At 47.2% G+C, this 17832-nt stretch overlaps 1 protein-coding gene across 1 annotated transcript in view; it reads left to right on the forward strand.

Annotated features, from left to right (window-relative positions):
* The first annotated feature begins 8307 nt into the window (after positions 1 to 8307).
* Positions 8308 to 17832, forward strand: part of RASGRP1 (RAS guanyl releasing protein 1) — an 82281-nt gene continuing 72756 nt past the window's right edge. The window contains exons 1-2 of the mRNA XM_082735613.1: positions 8308 to 8613; positions 13127 to 13311. Coding sequence (XP_082591739.1) covers positions 8579 to 8613; positions 13127 to 13311 — 220 coding nt within the window. The 5' untranslated portion in view covers positions 8308 to 8578. The remainder of the gene's footprint in view (positions 8614 to 13126; positions 13312 to 17832) is intronic.

Below are 17832 nucleotides of genomic sequence, written 5' to 3' on the forward strand. Positions count from 1 at the left end.
AGCCTTAAATCCCCATTTATAAAGTGGGGACAACAAAGGTAAATCACAAATATTTTTTTTGTGAGGTTGAAATAAAATAATGTTTATTTATTTCTTGGCACAATGAGTGACGTGTGGGAAGTACTCACTATGTTGGCTCATATAATCATCATTAGGGATTCAGGGTAAACTGAAAATGCAGAGAAAAAAGGAAAAAGCATTCTACATGATCCTAGGATCTAGATCAGTGTAGCTTGACATGGAAGTTGGCCCTTTTTTGTCTGCTTGTTGTTTTGCCACCTACCAATTGTGCCCAAGGGTAGAGCCTACTAGAGCAGTACCTTGGGGGCTGGCAGGCCCTTTCTGGCTGGGTCTCAGGTACATTAGCCCCAAGTTCAAGTCTCACATGGAAGCAATAGGTACTTAAAGGTATAGGACAAGCATTGCTTAATCCCTAAGGCAGCTGGTCAGTAAATACTACTGTTTTGGTCCCTCTAGGCTGGACCCTCTGACCTTGAATGACACTTCAGAGCCCCTAGTTAAACCTCTCCTCTCCAGGCGAGCCTTGGTTTTCCATCCCATCTCTCATCTTACTGTTCTCCAGGTAATCTTTCCTGTGCCTCCCTCTTGCATGTCCAAAAGGGACAGAGGGAGCTCCTCCTAAAGCTCACTTTGTCCCTTATTTTATGCCAACATTTTTCAACATCTAGAAGCCACTTACTTGCCGGGACCCATGAAAGAACACCCTGTCTTTCATGAGGACAGCCTAACTCCCAGGGCCGGCGAATCCAGGAGGTGCAGTGCCTAGAGCCCACTGTTTAGGCCCATGAAATTGTTTTAATTTAATTTCTTTCAAAATTAGAAGAGAAAAAAATTGATGAGTAAATACATAATAATAAATTCATCCTGGACGATATTCATCTTCATGCTAACACAATCATAAAATATATTTTTAAAGATTTTATTTATTCATCTGAGAGAGAGAGAGACAGAGAGAGCACAAGCAGGGGGAGAGGCAGAGGGAGAAGGAGAGCAGACTTCCCGCTGAGTGGGGAGCCCAGTGTGGGACTCCATCCCAGGACCCTGGGATTATGACCTGAGCTGAAGGCAGACGCTTAACTGACTGAGCCACCAGGAGTCCCCATAAAATACATTTTTATGGAGGAAGGGGCCCACAAATATCAAAATATGGCCCCTACTATGGGGAAGTCCTGAGGCAAACTCAACTACTATCCATCCCCACCTCTTCCTCAACCCATTACCTCCCTCTGGCTGGAACAGACCAAAGTCACAACAACTCAGATTTTTAGGAGAACTTTCTAGACAACTGCCAACATTGATTATATACAACTTGTCTCTTTCCATCATAAGTCTAACCCAGATTCTTCACCCTATCGCCCCCCACCCAAATACAAACTTATGACGTCAAAGCAGTAACACTCCAGCAGGATCACACCTGCCTGGGCCAAATTAAGGTGCAGCATGTGGTAACCTTTCTCAAGGAACAAAGCCTCACTTCTGGAACACGAAAGATCACACCTAAGTGGGCACTGACTGGATTTATCACAACATATGGCAGTGCTTTTCACTGATTAACTTAAAATCAATTCAGCTGAACAGCCAGTTGACTTGCTTGGTTGGTAGTGAGGCTCTATCCATACTTATGAAGCCACAACACAAACTTCTCAGGCTACAGGCTTTGTTCAAAGGATCCCCAGTTTGATGCAAGGTGCAGGGGAAAAAAGGCAATATAAAACAAAAAAGACAGTTTTCTTTTACAGTAAATTTTAGCGATCGTTCGGACGCATGCTGAGAAATTACTTTGACCAAAAGGTTTGAGTCAGTTGCCAATTAGGCATGGAGGCCGATCAATGTCAATCAATATTTGCAGCAAATTGAAGCTTTGGGCTTTTTTAGTCAATGCATTTCTAATTGGCATGATGTTCTCTTGGGTGTCACTCTGTTATTCGTGAAACACAGCACAGTTACCCACAAGGTCAAAGAAACACCCTTCTTAGGGGGGCCCATAGAATCTCACTTCCTACTTCCAAAACCAGAGGAATACAGAAGCCTGTTACAGGATTACAAAGGATCAGACTGAACGAAAAGACACTCCCCACGTGGTGGGGTAGTGGGAGACTAAGCTTTGGCACAGAGCAGTGGGATTGGGTGTTCGAACCCCACCTACTGCTTGTAAATTGGGCATGAAATAAGTTACTTTAGTATTTCCTAAATAGGAGGGAAGAATGGTCCCTTTTTAAAGGGAAAAAATTTTTCTTTTAGATTCTTAACTATGTGTCTATAGACGATCCCAGTTTGAAAAGCACTCACCCCATTAGTTTACAATGGTTTTCTCCACTGCTCATATGCAAATACATCTATTAATATTCAGGAGTTTTAGTCTCTATACCATACTTATTACAGTACCTTTTTGAGTGCATATTAAACAGTTTTTGTACCCAGAAAACCACATCCTTTGACGGGTCCAAACCATTTGAATCTTTCTATGAACGGTTTTTTTCCCCAGCTTTTACCCATGTGTCTTTGTACATGTTAAATTATTGAGTAGCATTAATGTGGGTATGGTGCTGGGTGCACAATTGGAGTTTTTAAAGATATTGGTTGCATTACAAAACTAGTTTTAGCATTTAAGTTATTGCCCTTGGGTTTGCAATGCCAGCCACTTGAAAAGGAGCCCAGTGTTGGATTCTAATTAACTGGGTCCTTTTTCAACAGTTCATTTCAAGCACCCAAAGGCAGACTTGAGGAGTGGTGTTAATTGAATCACATCCAAAGTGGAGGGGATTTAAAGAGCTCATGGGGAACTCTTCAAGGTGTGAACCCTCTCAGATTCTGCCAAGGCAATACGATTAAGTCAGACTTGAAAACCTTATTTATGCATTGGCAGGGGTGGGGTGGGGGGGAAGCAGAATCAGTCCCTGAGTGTCGTAGTTCAGCAAAGCGCATGTTCCTTCTCCTTGCTTCCCCACCTTCCTTTTCTCTGAAAGACTTTCCCCTCCTCAGTCTCCACCCCTCCCCTCCCCACCGGGCCTCTTCTCTCCCCTCCCCCACCCTCTCTTCTCTTCCCCCCATTCTCCCCTTTACTCTCTGTTCTGCTCACTGTTCACCTTACCTTTTGCATATTAACCCAGATCTCACTTCCTCTAAGAAGCTGGCTCCCCATCAGTCAAGAGCTATGGTACTGTCCCTTCGGTGTGATCTCTTAGTCCTTAACTAGTTTCTCAAAACTTTGAATGCCCACAACTTGGCACAGAATCATCACTCCAAACAGTATGTCCTCAGCGGCTACTGCATGCTAGGCGTAGACCGTGCCATATCATTCTTAGCAAGGTCCCATGAGGTAGGCTTTGCTTGCGTCCATTTTTACAGACATGAAAACTGAGGCTTAGAAAAGATACCTTGCTCGCGGTCACATTATCAGGAAGCATGAGGGCTGAAATCCAATATCAGTTGAACTCCAGATCTCCTGCTTTTAACTACTGTGCCATTCTGCCTCCCAAATAGTTGTGAAAAGCATATTGTTTGACTTTCTCTCTCTCTCTTTCTCTCTCTTTTTTTTTTTAAAGATTTTATTTATCTATTTGACAGAGATCACAAGTAGGCAGAAAGGCAGGCAGAGAGAGAGGAGGAAGCAGGCCCCCTGCTCTGATGTGGGACTCTATCCCAGGACCCTGGGATCATGACCTGAGCTGAAGGCAGAGTCTTAACCCACTGAGCCACCCAGGCACCCGTCTGTCTTTCTTTCTTTCTCTCTCTCTTTCTTTCTCTCTCTCTCTCTCTTCCTTCCTTCCTTCCTTTCTTTTTTTCTTTCTTTCTTTCTTAATGAATTTGAGCAAAATAGATTCACTGGTAACTCACCTTTACTGGCCCCAGACTCTGGTTTTTCAAAGCCATGCAGGTCAGAATCAGAAAGTAAGCTCTCTGCCAGAACGATTCAAAATAGGATCTATTTATTGAGTAGATGCTTGCACATGATACAAAAATAAAAGTTATGAAAGGAGAAACAATGAACTTGAAGATGCCAGCCCCCCCATGCGCAGAGCCAACCAGTTCCCTTTTCCAGAGGTATTCATCAAGATCTATTGTTATCATGACAGGTAGACTTGGGAGCTATAGTTCATAAACTATGATCCCAACCCTGTCCTGGATCAATCTCGTGGGTCCTGACCAGAATTCATTTCTTAATGTCATTCAAAAATATATATATTTGAAAGGATTGTGTTTCACAGAGCTTGTGTTTCAGTCTCACGTGTAGTGTCAATGTACATCTGAGTCACAGAGTGTAAAACATGTAATTTCGTACTTCTCATCGTGAGGTAATATTCAAAGCGGTTGGAAAGCCACTGGCCTGGGGGACCTAGGAGTTGGAAACTATGAAGGCCACTTCCACAGAGAACCTTCCATCCTTCCCTCTCATGAGTCACTTTGGAACTCAGCAACCTGAGTGACCCCATTAAAGCAGAAGTTCCATCCTGTTCCTCCTCTGTTCAAAACCCCCTTCAAGGGGTGCCCATCTGAGGAGAGTAAAAGCCAGTGGGGATTTGTTTGTTTGTTGTGTTAGAAGCTAAAAAAAAAAAAAAAAAAAAAAAATCCAAAATAAAAAATACCGGTTGTGTGATATAAATAAATCTCACTGTGGGGGAAGGGCTTCACAGAGCCAGGCAGCATCCTTCAAAGCAGCAGAAATTAAGAATGGATATTTGCAATTAAGGTCTGTATCTGGGATGAGCCATCTTAAAATATAATTCTAGGACATTCATAAAGTATCCCTTGGAGAATTCTGGGGGTGCCTCAAGGGGACGGAATACTGTCCAGAACAGCTGGCCCATAGCCAGAGAGGCTCCCAGGGAGGCACGCTGCTGCATGCATGAGAGGACACACAAGGACAAAGAAACCAGCAGGATTTCCACCATAAGCCCCCAGCTTACAGGCACGGAGCAAAATGGCACTGCTTCTTATGTGGACAAGCCCTCTAGCCTTGGTCCAAGGTGAGCAGCAGCAGGAAGTTACTGTGTTCAGTGTGCTGTTGCTCGGGACAGCCAACATAGCCGCAAAATAATGCGGCCAGTTCTCCGTGTCTCAGAAACAGGAGCAGCACTCAGCAGGAGAGCAAAGGATGGTTCCACGTTGGCTCCTTCCTTTCCCTCTCCATCTCTCGTCACTCTCCTCTGGAACTCTGTGCCCCTAAATGTAGCAGCTGCCTCCTCACAGGTCCATGTGGGGGCTTCAACTGGAACATCTCATGGGGTCTTCCTCACGGGGGGCTAACCCAACTCTGAAGTGGTAGCTCCTGGAAATCGAGAGTGTAAAACCGTGGTGTCTTTGTTCATTTGTTGACTTTATTCCTATCTGCCTGATAGATATGTAAGCTTCTGTGAACTTGTCTATCTTGTCTATCTTGTTCTCTACCCGATGCTCAGTGCCAAGGACAGCATCTGACACTAAGTAGGCAACCAGTGAATATATAGCTTAAATGGAAGAATAGATGTTAAGCATCAGAGTAGAAGCTATGGCCTCCGATAGGTTCTCCGAGCACAAGCAGGCAGTTGGGTTTGCACCCCTCTGCACTGGGGAGGTAGCCCTGTATGTGTTCTCTGGGGTGACTTGTCAGTTTGACAGGCTTTGGGTAAAACTGTGCCTTTGTGTGCTTACCAGGTGGAAGGAAGGAAGTGCAGAAGCAAAAGCACCGAGTCTTGCGAGGGCACTGGGCACAGCTATAGCAAGAGTGCTGCGGTGCAACCTAAGAGGTCAGGTGCCTGGGAGGGCACAGCCAGAGGCTAGGCTGCACAGATGAGGTCCGGTTTTGAAGGGGCACAATGTTGACAAGTTCACACTTTATTCTGTAGGCAACGGGGGTTCCTTGGCAGTTTGGAAGCAGAGAAATGACATGATCAGGTAATTCTGAAAGTGAAATGAAAGCAGGATCAGAGAAGAGGATGTCCTGTAATTAGGGAAGCCAATTATAAGTCTATGACACATGTCCAGATTCAGAGATAATGGGGGCCAAGACCACCATGTGGCCGGAGAGATGGCAAGGAAGCCTTTTGGGACAATCAAAGGAGGTGACCAGTTGGAAACGTGGGTGTGGATATTAGATATTGAAGTCGAATATTCAGACGGAGAGTCATATGGGTCCTGTCGAAGTCATGGAAGAAAATAAAAACACCTAATCTGAGTAATGTATAATTTAGAAAATCTGATGAAAGCGGATGTTTTATGGTCCAGAAGCTTCACAGATACCCACCAAAATGCCAAGTAAAAGGTCCATGGACATCAGTTAAGATGTCCTGATTGAAAAGAGGAAGAATGACAGAGTCCCAAGGAGTGAGCTCACCCAAGAAGCATGCAGAGGAAGACAATGGTCCCCAAATCTTCTCAACTACTACAGAGACACTGACTACTGCCCATCAGAGAGGTAGGAAAAGCAGAAGAGAGAACAAGAGAAAAGGAGAACTTTGTTCTTGAGGTCAGAGGTGCCTCAGACAACACCAAGAAGACTAACCACATGGCAGAAGATGAAGAAAGAGATAGAGCCGACTTCTGATTTTTTTAGATGTTTGGAAAAGACAAATTGCTTAAGTAGGAATAGTTAGAAAGCTTCATCAAAAAGCTCAGGGTGGGCCCAGACACAGAGTTAGATGCATGCAGAATGCAGGGCTCTCAGGAACCCAGAGAGAAAGATGCTTTCCAGGCAGAAGTTGGCCTCTTTCTTTAGAAAAACTCAACAAAACTCAATTACTGAATGAATAACGAATAATTTCTATACTTACATACAGAATGGACTCAGATGTACAGGTGTCTGCAACTGCTTACCTGTGTGTTCAGTATTGTGCGTATATACCAAATAGCCTAGTTATCTGTATATGTAGATATGAACACATTCTTTCATATAATTTTGCATTTACATAAGGGTATGTTCATCCATTTCATATATATACATATGCGTGTACAATATAGTCTAGAAGTGCTATAATTTAATGTCTATTAAATATCCATGGGCCCCTTCTATATATATGGCTGTGTCTAGAACTTGGTTCAATTACCCAATGTTCATGAGGATTCTCTGGAGAAATTTCTTAGTGGTCTTACTATTAAGAAGAGTTGATGTTCTCTTGAACAATTTTTTTTTTGATCTTGCATGTGACAGAAAATGAATTTTATACAAAGCTCCCTTTTGAACATTACTGCTAGAAATCTGGGAGACAAATTTTGGTCCCACTTGTAGCCAAGTGCATTGGACTCTAGGTGCATTTAAAAAAAAAATGACTCACTTCTGGCTCCATTTTATAAGATTTATTTTTCACTTTATTTCACACACTTTTTTGGTAAGTTGCGTACCTTTGTAAGCTACCTTTGCAAGTTTCTTTTTCTAGAAGGTGGCATATAAACATGAAGACGTATAGAAATGAAGTCACAGAGGGAGACTTTAAGGTCCAGAACATTATGGCTGGGAAGACACCTATTATTGTGGCCAGAATTAAGGCATGTGACAGTGATAATGGGTGTGTTATTAGGTGTTATTAGGACAGCCCAGCAGCGATTACAGGGAGTCAGACAGATCTCAGCCCAGGTCACATTTCTCTCTGCTGTTTACTGGTTGTGTGACAGGAGGCATGTTATTCTCTAAACCGTCCTTTTCCCATCTCGAAAATAGTGACCTCTCCGGATTTGGGGGGATGGGTTCAGTGAGGCAATTTATAGAAGGTCCTTCAGCACAATGCACTCCGTCAGTCAGCTACTGCTATCATCGCTGTGTTTGGGCCAAGCAGAGCTAGGGCACCATTCCTGGCCCTGCCTGCTGTCAGAAAGTTCTTCCCACCGCTCCCCGCATCTCCCACACCCACAGACGCCAGGCAGCTGTCTCCCGCCAGATACGGATCACACCTCCGGCGCGCACCTCCACACCCGCCGCCTCCCGCAGGGTGCAGGGCGCCAATCTCCAGCCAAAGTCCTGCAAATTGCTACTACGAAGGCGCGGAAGGCGCGGGCCGAGGCAGAGTCACACCTGGGAGTTGGCTCCCTACCCCGCCCCTGGCGGTGCTCGGATAGATACAGGGGGCCCTGCGAAGGGGCCAGGGGTCCCGGCGAAGCGGGACTGAAGTGCGGGCGGGGGGAGGATCCTCCTCCCCAGAGCCGCTCCGCGAAGCCCTAGCCTTCGGCCTCACGCCTCCTCCGCGGCGCCCCCCGAAGCCTCCCCAATCGTCCTCCCCTTCAGACTTCAGCCTGGGGCCGGGAGCGGCGGGCGGCGCGGTGGGGCGCTCGCGAGTGATGGGGGCGGGTTTCGGAGAGCAGCCGAAGAGCGCCACACGGCTCCTCCGCCGATAGCATCAGCGCGTGTCAGGTGGTTGGTGCGGGCGAGAGTGCGCGCGCGCGGGAGGGCGAGAGGGCGCGCTCCCAGAAACTTTGTGCCTGCGGGTGCGCCTCGGGCGGGCTCTCCGGCTCCGAGCGCGGCAGGTGGGCGGCCGGGGCGAAGGGGCCCCACGGGCGGCGGCGACGGCGGTGGCGGCGATGCGCCGCGCCCCGCCGAGCCCGTCCTGGCGCGCTAGGTGAGGTGGCCGCGGGAGCGCCGGCCGTGGCCATGGGCACCCTGGGCAAGGCGAGAGAGGCCCCGAGGTGAGTAGGGGTCCGGGCCGTCGGCGGCGCCAGCTTCCTTTTTGGGGGCGGGCGGCCCCCTGAGCCCTCTCGGGGAGGGGGTGGGAAGTGGGAGGACGACGAGGGCGCCTCCTTCTAAGGGAAGTTGCTGACCCGAGGTGCGAGCGGCGGCAGGCCGGGGGCTCGGCTCAAGTTCAGGCGGGGCGGCGCGCGGGGCAAATGGGGCAGGGAGCTGGGTGATGCGCGCCGCGAGCTCCGGAGTTGCACCGACCCCTCACCCCCCCGCCTCCCCCGGCTCCCCCGGCTCCCCCGGCTCCCCGGCGTCCGGCACCTGGGTCTCTCGCTTGCGGACTTTACGCAAAATCCGCACCTGCTACGGGCGCGGGGCGCGGGGCTCGGGCAGCGCCACCTGGCGGCCTCTTCCGGCTCCCAGCGAACCCCAGGCAGGGCCCGGAAAGGCCGGCGGCAGCCCCCCTAAACACACAGCTTTCTGGGTGGAAACTGTACCCCCCTCCCCCCAACTGCAGTTCAAGAGAGATGTCTTATGAGGATCTTGAAGATGAAGGAAGGGTGATAGTGCTAGTCTCTTGGCAGGAGAAAGCGGCCTGGAGGGGCCAGGCAACTTGGAGCGTGTCCCCCTAGAGCAGGGAGGGCCTGACTGCAGCTTAGGAGTGGTGCTCTGCCCAGCACCCTCCACGTGGACTCCGGTGTGACAGCGCTGTGCCCAGCCCACACAGACAGGCCCGGGAGCGGCAGGAAGGGTTAACCTTCTGGACTTTATGCAGCCAAAGGCTTTTGGCCCTCTCTGCACTCCTGCTACGGGGAGGGGGAGTAGGGGGGTAGGAGCCTTGTTGCCCCAAGGGTACAGCAGGGCTCCTTCAGCTAGTTTGGGGGAAGGGGGTTGGCCTTGGTAAATTACATTGCGTCTGTACTGTAGGGGCTGAGGGAGAGGACAGGACTGGAAAGAGTCCTCACCAGAAGCCAATTAAAGCCACCTTCTACTGCAGAAAAAGTTGGGGAAATCTGTGTTCTCTTCTTCCATTTCATCCCTTCCTTGTCTTGGCTAGATTTCATAAAAAGTTTAGCCCGAAAGTGTGTGTGCCCTCCAGGGAGGCACCTGTGCCTGGAGAGGATTTGACCTGAACCATTTAGGAGTTTTGACAGCCTCCTGTGGCAAACCCCACTGGGCCTTGGCCGCTCCAAGAAAACACAAGTTTATCTGTTTCTCTCTCGGCCTTTTTTTTTTTTGTTTTTTTTTTAATTTACATGGGAACATTTGGCTCCAGTCCTTTAAAAATACGCTTTGGAGATTTAGACTATTCTTTCTGTGAATTGTTTGATACCCTTAGATATGCCTGTAATGGAACATTTTATGCATCCTTACCTACAGCCATTTCATCAGAAGAGAACGGGGTTTGCAGGTTTGACAGGAAGCAGCTGGTCAGGAGACTGCCAGCAAAAAGAGCAGAGTTTCCTAGTTTATGGCGCAGATAACACCATTTTCCCAGACCTCTCTGGTTGCAGTTGGTTTTTAGTAGCCTCTCTTCTCTGTCGTGTTTCGGGCCCAGAGCCTCTGAGTCTGTCTGGCCTCAATACTCCTAGACTAGGTCTCTCACTTTCCCTTCCCCCCACCCTGAATACTCCCTTCACACTCCTTCTTTCTGCTTGAATCTCCCCTGGTCCCTCTTATGTTCCTGTAAATGCATTCACCTCTGAGAATTACCTTGGGAACCAAAGTGGTTTCCCCTCCTGCTGACATTAGGAGACGTGACTAGAATTAGAGCCAGGGGCAGTTTTCAGAGTCCTTGGTGGTGGTCGATACCACCAACCGAGAGACAAAATGGAATTTCTCCTGGATGCAACAGTTGAGAGACTCGAGTTAACACCTGGGAGCCCCAGGGGCAAAAGCCGGATGTGGAGACCCAGCCTCCAGTAGCAGTTGCCTCCTCTTGGGGGGCTGAGGAGAAGTAATGAGGGTGGCCTAAGAGAAAAGGACTCCTCTTGAGAAGGACTATGTCATCTTTCCCCGCTTTGCCTTGGGTGGAGGTCTTTATGGTAAACAGGCAAGCAGTGACCATTTCCTTTGGGCACTCAGCTCCAGGTTTAGAGAGTTGTCAGTACTTTCAGGAAGGGAAGGGAACCTGACTGCGGAGCAAGGCCTGGGGGCACAGGAGGCCTGGCTTCTACCAGCTTCTGCACCAGCAGCCAGTGGCACTGGCTTTCGGAGCCTGGACCTCCCCATATAGAAATGACCATGAAGAGTCTGCCTAGCTCTGGTGTCTGAGGACTGTTCCAGAGGCCTGCAGGAAGAATAAGACCCACTGAGATCCAGCCTTTAGGGTAGCAGCGTTGCTTTTGGAGGATTTTTTTTGTCTTGAATTTTCCAGCCCTTCTGTGACCGTCTACTTGCAGATTCTTGTGTAGCGAAGGGCACACACTTCCAAGCACAGTACATATTTATTAAATAAAACCAGAGAGGCCCCAGGTACAGAGCCCAGATGTAGCACGGGTTGAGTTGTACAACCTTGACTATGTCCTGTAGCGGCTTTGAGAATCAGTTTCAACTTCATGAAATGGAGATAAGATCTTTCTGGGGTATCAGCTTTGAAAACCATTTAAATCCCCAGTGCAGTGCTTGTCATATCATAGGTACTCAATTGATTATGTTCATTATTTTCTCTTGTTTTCAGATACTGATCTGATCCTGGGGTTATCACAGGGCCTAGATAAAAATCAGTAATGGTCAGACATCAGATCCAGTAGCACCAACTTGATCTTTCAGCAATCATTTCCTTGGGTTAGTATATTCTCAGAAGCCAGTAGCTGAAGCAATTTCCGTGGCCTCACCCCAGGTCAAAAGCAGAGTCCTGTGGGCACTGCTAGTCAGCATCCTGGAGCTAGTTTGAAACAGAGCTCAAAGGGCATGGTCTTCCTTCCACTAGTCTAGCTGTGGACTGAGAGTGGCCCAGAGTTTAGTACATGATCTCTTAGCTGGATTCCCGAAATCCACATGTGCCCCAGCATTTTATTTTGATCTGAGAATTTCGGCTCCTTCTGGATGATATTCAGTCTTCTTGGAGCTGCTCCCTGCACCACTCCACCTGGAACTGGTTCATTCCTCTAAGAACATCACACTTCTCAGGCTTGACACCCACAGGACACTTAAGATTTATAGGGTTGTCTTTTCATGGACTAGGTCTGATTCTCCAACTAGATTTTTTGAATTAAGGAACTCCTCGTTCACCTTTATACGACAACAGCAACAGCTAACATAATGAGTACGTTTTCCAGTTTACAGAGACCCCTCTCGGAGACTCTTCCACTGTGGTCCCCTGCCCCTCTGGCCTATCACAGTGTCTCACTTATAGAATAAGCACTTATTAGTTGATGCCATTATGTGTTTATCAAAATATAGAGTGAGTAGCTGAAGTTATGGATCTGAGGTACATATTTTTTCGTCTCCTCTTTGTTAGTAAACCATGAAATAACCAAAACCACGGAATTGATTATATGTTTGAAGAAGTTACTAGCAACAACACCCATCACTATTAAACTTGAAAAGATTATAGATATGTATCTGCGAGTGTGTCTAAATGGGAAGGAAAGTAAAATGCTTAGTTAACTTTCATATACCCTTTTTCAAACAACTTGACTTGTTCTCATGAGGTCATGACAAAAGATAAAGCTAAGTGAGAGAGGGTGAGGGTACCCTGTTAGACTCCTAAGCCATTTCCAGATCCAGACTTCTCCTTTTACATTCAGTTCTGGAGTAAAGCTCCCTTTAGCTCTGTGGGTTTTTTTGTTTTTTTGTTTTTTGTTTTTTGTTTTATGTTTTAATCAGTAAGGACTTAATAGAATATTTAGTGGTAAGAAATGACTCAATGATTGCCTGTATTATCAGCAATGAAAAACAGAACAAATCCAAGATTTGTAAGAAAGGCAGGATTAGCTTTAAATCTAACTACCACCACCATAATCCTCTGCAGGCGGGTCCTTAGTCTTTGACTTCTCCCCCAAAGGCCAGAGGTATTTCTGGGGGCGCCTGGCCTTTCTGCAGCATCTCTGGTATTTCTAAAGTTGAATTAAGTTAGCCGAAGACGAGACCGAATTAAGCAATTCTTCAGAACCAAGTCAGCGGGACTCCCTGCTAAAATCAATTATGGCTAGGCTCAAAGGATTGTCAAGACGGTCTCGCCTCAGCATCTCCCCTCTGGGAGCTGCAGCCAGCAGGCCAAAGCAGTTGCAGCCCACGACGAAGGGCCCCGGTTGCAGCCCTGAAATCTCACCTCCTTAGGTTGCAGCCCTGAAATCTCACCTCCTTACTCACTGGGGAGTTATCTCTTTAACAGCCAACCAGTCCCGTTGGGTGCTTTTGCCAAGTGGGAGGGGTATGTCTTCTATCAGCCCAGCTCTCAGGATTAATTGTCTTATCTCGACTCCTTTCCTGTCCTATCTGCCTTCAGTTCTTGGAGCTGCCGGGTAGTCTGTCCCCCAGCTACTCGGCTCGCTCTCACTGCCTCCTCTTTTTCCCCAGGAAACCTTCTCATGGCTGCAGAGCTGCCACAAAAACCAGACTAGAGGCGAAGCCAGCCGGCAGCCCCATCCCCTCCCATCGCATCCCGGCCCAAATCACCCAGTTCCGAATGATGGTGTCTCTGGGACATTTAGCCAAAGGAGCCAGCCTGGACGAGCTCATCGACAGCTGCATTCAGTCATTCGGTGAGTTGGCTAACTGCCCACATGCATAAAAATCTCTGTATTACTTTGTCCTTCCCTAAAAAGTTGCTTTGTAGAAGAGCAACCTAGATTGTATTTGGGCTTTAAAAATATCTTCTGAGCCTTTGAAATGGTGGAGACCGTGCACCGTGCTGCTGGCACGTGACTGTGTGGGTGTAATAGGTCGTGATGAGAGGTGTGATTTCAAGTGAGAAAAGTTACTGAGGAGAGTTTACATTTCCATTTCTCTTAGGACGGAGGTTTTTCTCGTGATGAGAAATCTCATAAAATGCTACTGTGCCTCCGGTGCTGGGACATTTTTCTGCCCTGGTGTTTTAGGGCACGCAAAGCCCTGTGAGCAAACACTGTCAGCAAAGAGGAATTTGAAAGCCTTTGGGTCATGGGGGCAGTCAAGTTTCATAATTCCCCTTACAATCGGAGGGTGGTTGTGACGGGCTAGGGAAGGACAGGGTGAAGCCAGAATGGTGTGACTGGCAGATTCTGGTCAGTAGGTGTTGTGATTGAAGGTCAAGGATCTGGGGAAGAAGCAGACAGACACACGCTCACTGTGAATGGTCTAGAACACTGCACGCCATCATTACCATCCTGAGCATGAAGGGTGCACCACTTCGTGTAGCTCACGAGCAATTATCTGCAAAGATGCCCATTTAAAAAAAAATTTTATAAGCACTGTCTCTTTTGGGATTGTTATTTGTGAAATAGTGATGGGAAAGTACTAAGTATGGGCTCTGCTCCAAAAAAGGTATGCTTACCATTGATGGGAAATTCATAGATTTCCAGATCACTGTCCCCTCTCCGTGCCCCCTTTGAGTCTGTCTCTCCCACCATGAAGGGGACGTGGACATGTGGCTCAGCTCCCAAGTGCCTTCCCAGCCCAGGCCCTCAGGGAGCCTCCTGGGGATGCAGGGGAGGTGTGACCAGATCCCAGGCAGCAAGACATGGAGAGTGCATGTGGGTTAGAATTCAGAGCTAGGGGTTATTGGCTGGACATGTTGGCTGCTTGGTCAGACCTTATTTATAGAATTAGGGAAGATACAACATTTTAGGGATACTCTTTTAGTATACTCTACTACAACATTGAGTAGTTTTGATGATTTCAACCTTGATTTAAAGCACTGCTTCTCAAATGTTCCTGCAGAATCACATGGAGGTGTTATTTTTTTAATCAATTGCTGGGGCCTACCCCCAAAGTTTCTGCTCTGGTGGGTCTGGGGTGGCACCCAAGAATTTGCATTTCTAACAAGTTCCCTGGTGATGCTGGTATAGCTGATCCAAGAACCCACTTTGAGAAGCACTGCTTTATTGTTGTAGAGTTTTCTTTTTTTAAAACTTGGAAAAGAGGGAACATTTTTATTATAACTGGTTTAGTCTTAAATTTTAATTAACTTTCTATTTATGCTCTAATCTTTCAGTAAGGAATGACTTTGGGAGCAGGGTGAGTGGTTTTCTCTCTCTCTCTTTTTTTTTTAAGATTTTATTTATTTATTTGAGAGAGAGACAGTGAGAGAGCATGAGCAAGGAGAAGGTCAGAGAGAGAAGCAGACTCCCTGTGGAGCTGGGAGCCCAATGCGGGACTCGATCCCGGGACTCCAGGAACATGACCTGAGCCGAAGGCAGTTGTCCAACCAACTGAGCCACCCAGGCGTCCCTGGTTTTCTCTTTTTAAATAGCTTTAGAAAATACACAGGCAAGGCAGGGAACCAGCAGTCAGGAGACTGGTGGGCACATGGCTGTGAGCAGTGTTGTTCCTCGTGTACTTTACTTTCAGCTCCTCAGTGGAATGAACTGCGAAGCTCCTTACAGGGTCTTGGGAGTCATAGGTCTATCTGTTGTAGGGCACTGTGAACTGTTTCAGGAATAAGGATTTTTCTTCTTTCTCCATTTCATTGTTGAGAAAATAGGGACCAGGGATGGAGAAATAGTATTTATCATGCTAACTTTCTTCCTCGTGTGCCAATTTGGCAACTGCTGGCTGAGTTCAAGTCTCTTTTCCTAACCTTCCAATAATCATGACATCAGCCTGAGAAATCCAGGACCAATTCTGAAGTCCTTCCCGGAAAGAATCAAGCCTAATCCACCCCCCACCCCACAACAAATCCTACAAGGGTGAAAGATACATTGTTTTCTGGAATATGTTAAACTGAGAAAAAAGTATCTTAACATCCAAAAGCTTTAAAAATCCCATTGAGTCCAATAGTCTTTCATCCACACTCAGGAAGCATTGATTAAGCCGCCGCCCCCCACCCCTTGCATCTGACACAGGCTGGGCAGTGCATGAGGGGAATTACAGGGACCAGATAGACCCCTGTCCCTTTATTAGAGCTTCGAAGACGTGGGGGATGCACTGTTCAGGAAAAAATAGATACATGAGGCAAGACAACGATCAGCTAAGGAATGCAGGAAGATGAATTCTTCATACACAGAGAGTTTGAGGAAATTCACTTCATGGGTGAGGGCACAGTGTGGAGAACAGCCACTGTTCTCACAGCTCCCTGGCCATGGGACTGCATCAGGAAAGTCTGATCTCAAGGTTTTGCAGAGTACGTACTACAGGGTTTTGTGCGGCAGAAATTTATATGAAATAGGTGAAAAAGAAAAGCCACAGCTTGTCTGGAGGGAGCGGGAGACACAGAGTGATTTTTGAGGGCTGTGTTGTCCCCGCCCTCTGTAGTGGGGGAGGGGAGCGGATCTTGAACTACAGAGGTGAGCCAAGCTGGGGATGGATGGCTAGCAGCCCTTGACAAAGAACAATCCAGGGCAAAAAGCCTGCTTGTGCTTCTGCAGGTCTCCTCAGAGGTGATCTGAAAATAGTGCAGGGCCGGCCTCGTGCTTCTCTTGAACCTTATCTTACTGGTTATTTTCTCAGGTTTGTACCGAAAAGTTTTGCTGTAGCATAAAGCAAATCTAGCCTAGCTTTTTGTTAATGAGTTTAGATGCCTTCTCATTTTAAAACCAGTGAAAAGAGAAGGAAATAGTACAGAAATGAGGCAAAACTTTTGTCTTTTGGTAATCTCACACTTAAGACTCTGGCTTTGGCTACTCCCACCAACTTGGGGGGGAAAAAAGCCTGTTTTGAACCTAAAGAGTAATTAGTTAATTTACTTTGCCCTGCTTTCTCAACCTCATCTTCATGCAGGTGCTTTGAGGCGGATTAGATTAGCTAGGTCTGTGCTGTCCAGTATGGTAGCCACTGGCCAGATGAGGCTATTCACATAAATACTTCAGTTAATTAAATCTAAATCACATGTAAAATGTAGTTCCTCTCAACATTTCCCAGTAAGCCTCACTAGCCATAGTTCAAGTGCTCAATAGCCAGGAGTGGTAACTACTGCTGGACGGAGTAAATCGAAACTATTTCCATCATGGCAGAAGGTCTGCTGGACAGTGTTACATGAGGTAGATGGTTGACTTGGAGGGGAAGAGCAACAGAGAGACCTCCTGGAAACTGTGGGATCTACATTTTCCTAGCCTCTCTAAATAATAGTCTTAGAACTGTCTAAGGCGTCATGGACATTTGGATCTAGCATCTTTACTGACGCCTCTCTAGTACTCTCAATCATTAATTACCACCCACACTGTTCTCAGAGGAGGGACTTGCTGTAGTTCTTTAAAGGGTGGCTGGCCGGCACATCCAGACTAAGGGTATTCTTGAAGATCTCCAGCGAGCCTCCCATTGTCACAGACAAGGTCACAGACCTGTGATGAGAAACTCAGAGCCTTGAGTCATAGTTCACTGCTACAGCCATGAGACAAGCCACTCCCACCTTTGGTAGTAATCAGAGGTCATGCTTTACCTTCTCGGCATATTATTGCTCCTTAATCTACTCTTCAGCTGAGCATAATGAGGCAAATCATCACAACCTGGTACATTTATGTCAAACATATGTGACTCACACCATCTGTTTCAGGGGTAGAAAAGACCTATGAGATCATCTGGTTTTTAATGTTTTCACTTTTTAAGAGGGCTGCCAGCATTTGGGGCCAAACGGAAGGCTTCCCATGTCCAAATTCACAGAACTCTTCCCTTGCTGCCTTCTGAATGCAAGACAGCTTTCAACTGCATCAGAAAGAAAACTGCAAACATGTCCCAGAAAGGGACCCCCAGCAAGGAGCCCTCCTGCTCCCAGGTGGGGTGTGGGAGGATGTTCAGCGTCTTTGTCGTACCTGTCAGTGTGAAGGGAAATGCAGCTTAGCTAATATCTTATATTTATAGGGTGTGGTTTAATTTTTCTTGGAGTTCCATATGTATTGGTTGTCTTTTAAACTCAAAACCACTCTGAAATTGACAGGTCAGGTGGTATTGTCTCCATTGGACAAATGAGAAAATAAATTGAGTCTCTGAGGATTGTGGCAATTTGCCTCATGCCCCCAGGTCCAGAGAGAAAACATGCTGCCTGTGTGCTTTTTCCTCCGTCCCCACCAGCCACTTGCGACCTGAGCTGGGGTGCGCTCAGACCCTTCTCCTACGGAGGCCTCCCTTCGTACAGGGGACACAGAATAGGC

The sequence above is a fragment of the Mustela nivalis genome, assembly GCF_964662115.1.
Source record: "Mustela nivalis genome assembly, chromosome: 6".
Taxonomy (NCBI): domain Eukaryota; kingdom Metazoa; phylum Chordata; class Mammalia; order Carnivora; family Mustelidae; genus Mustela; species Mustela nivalis.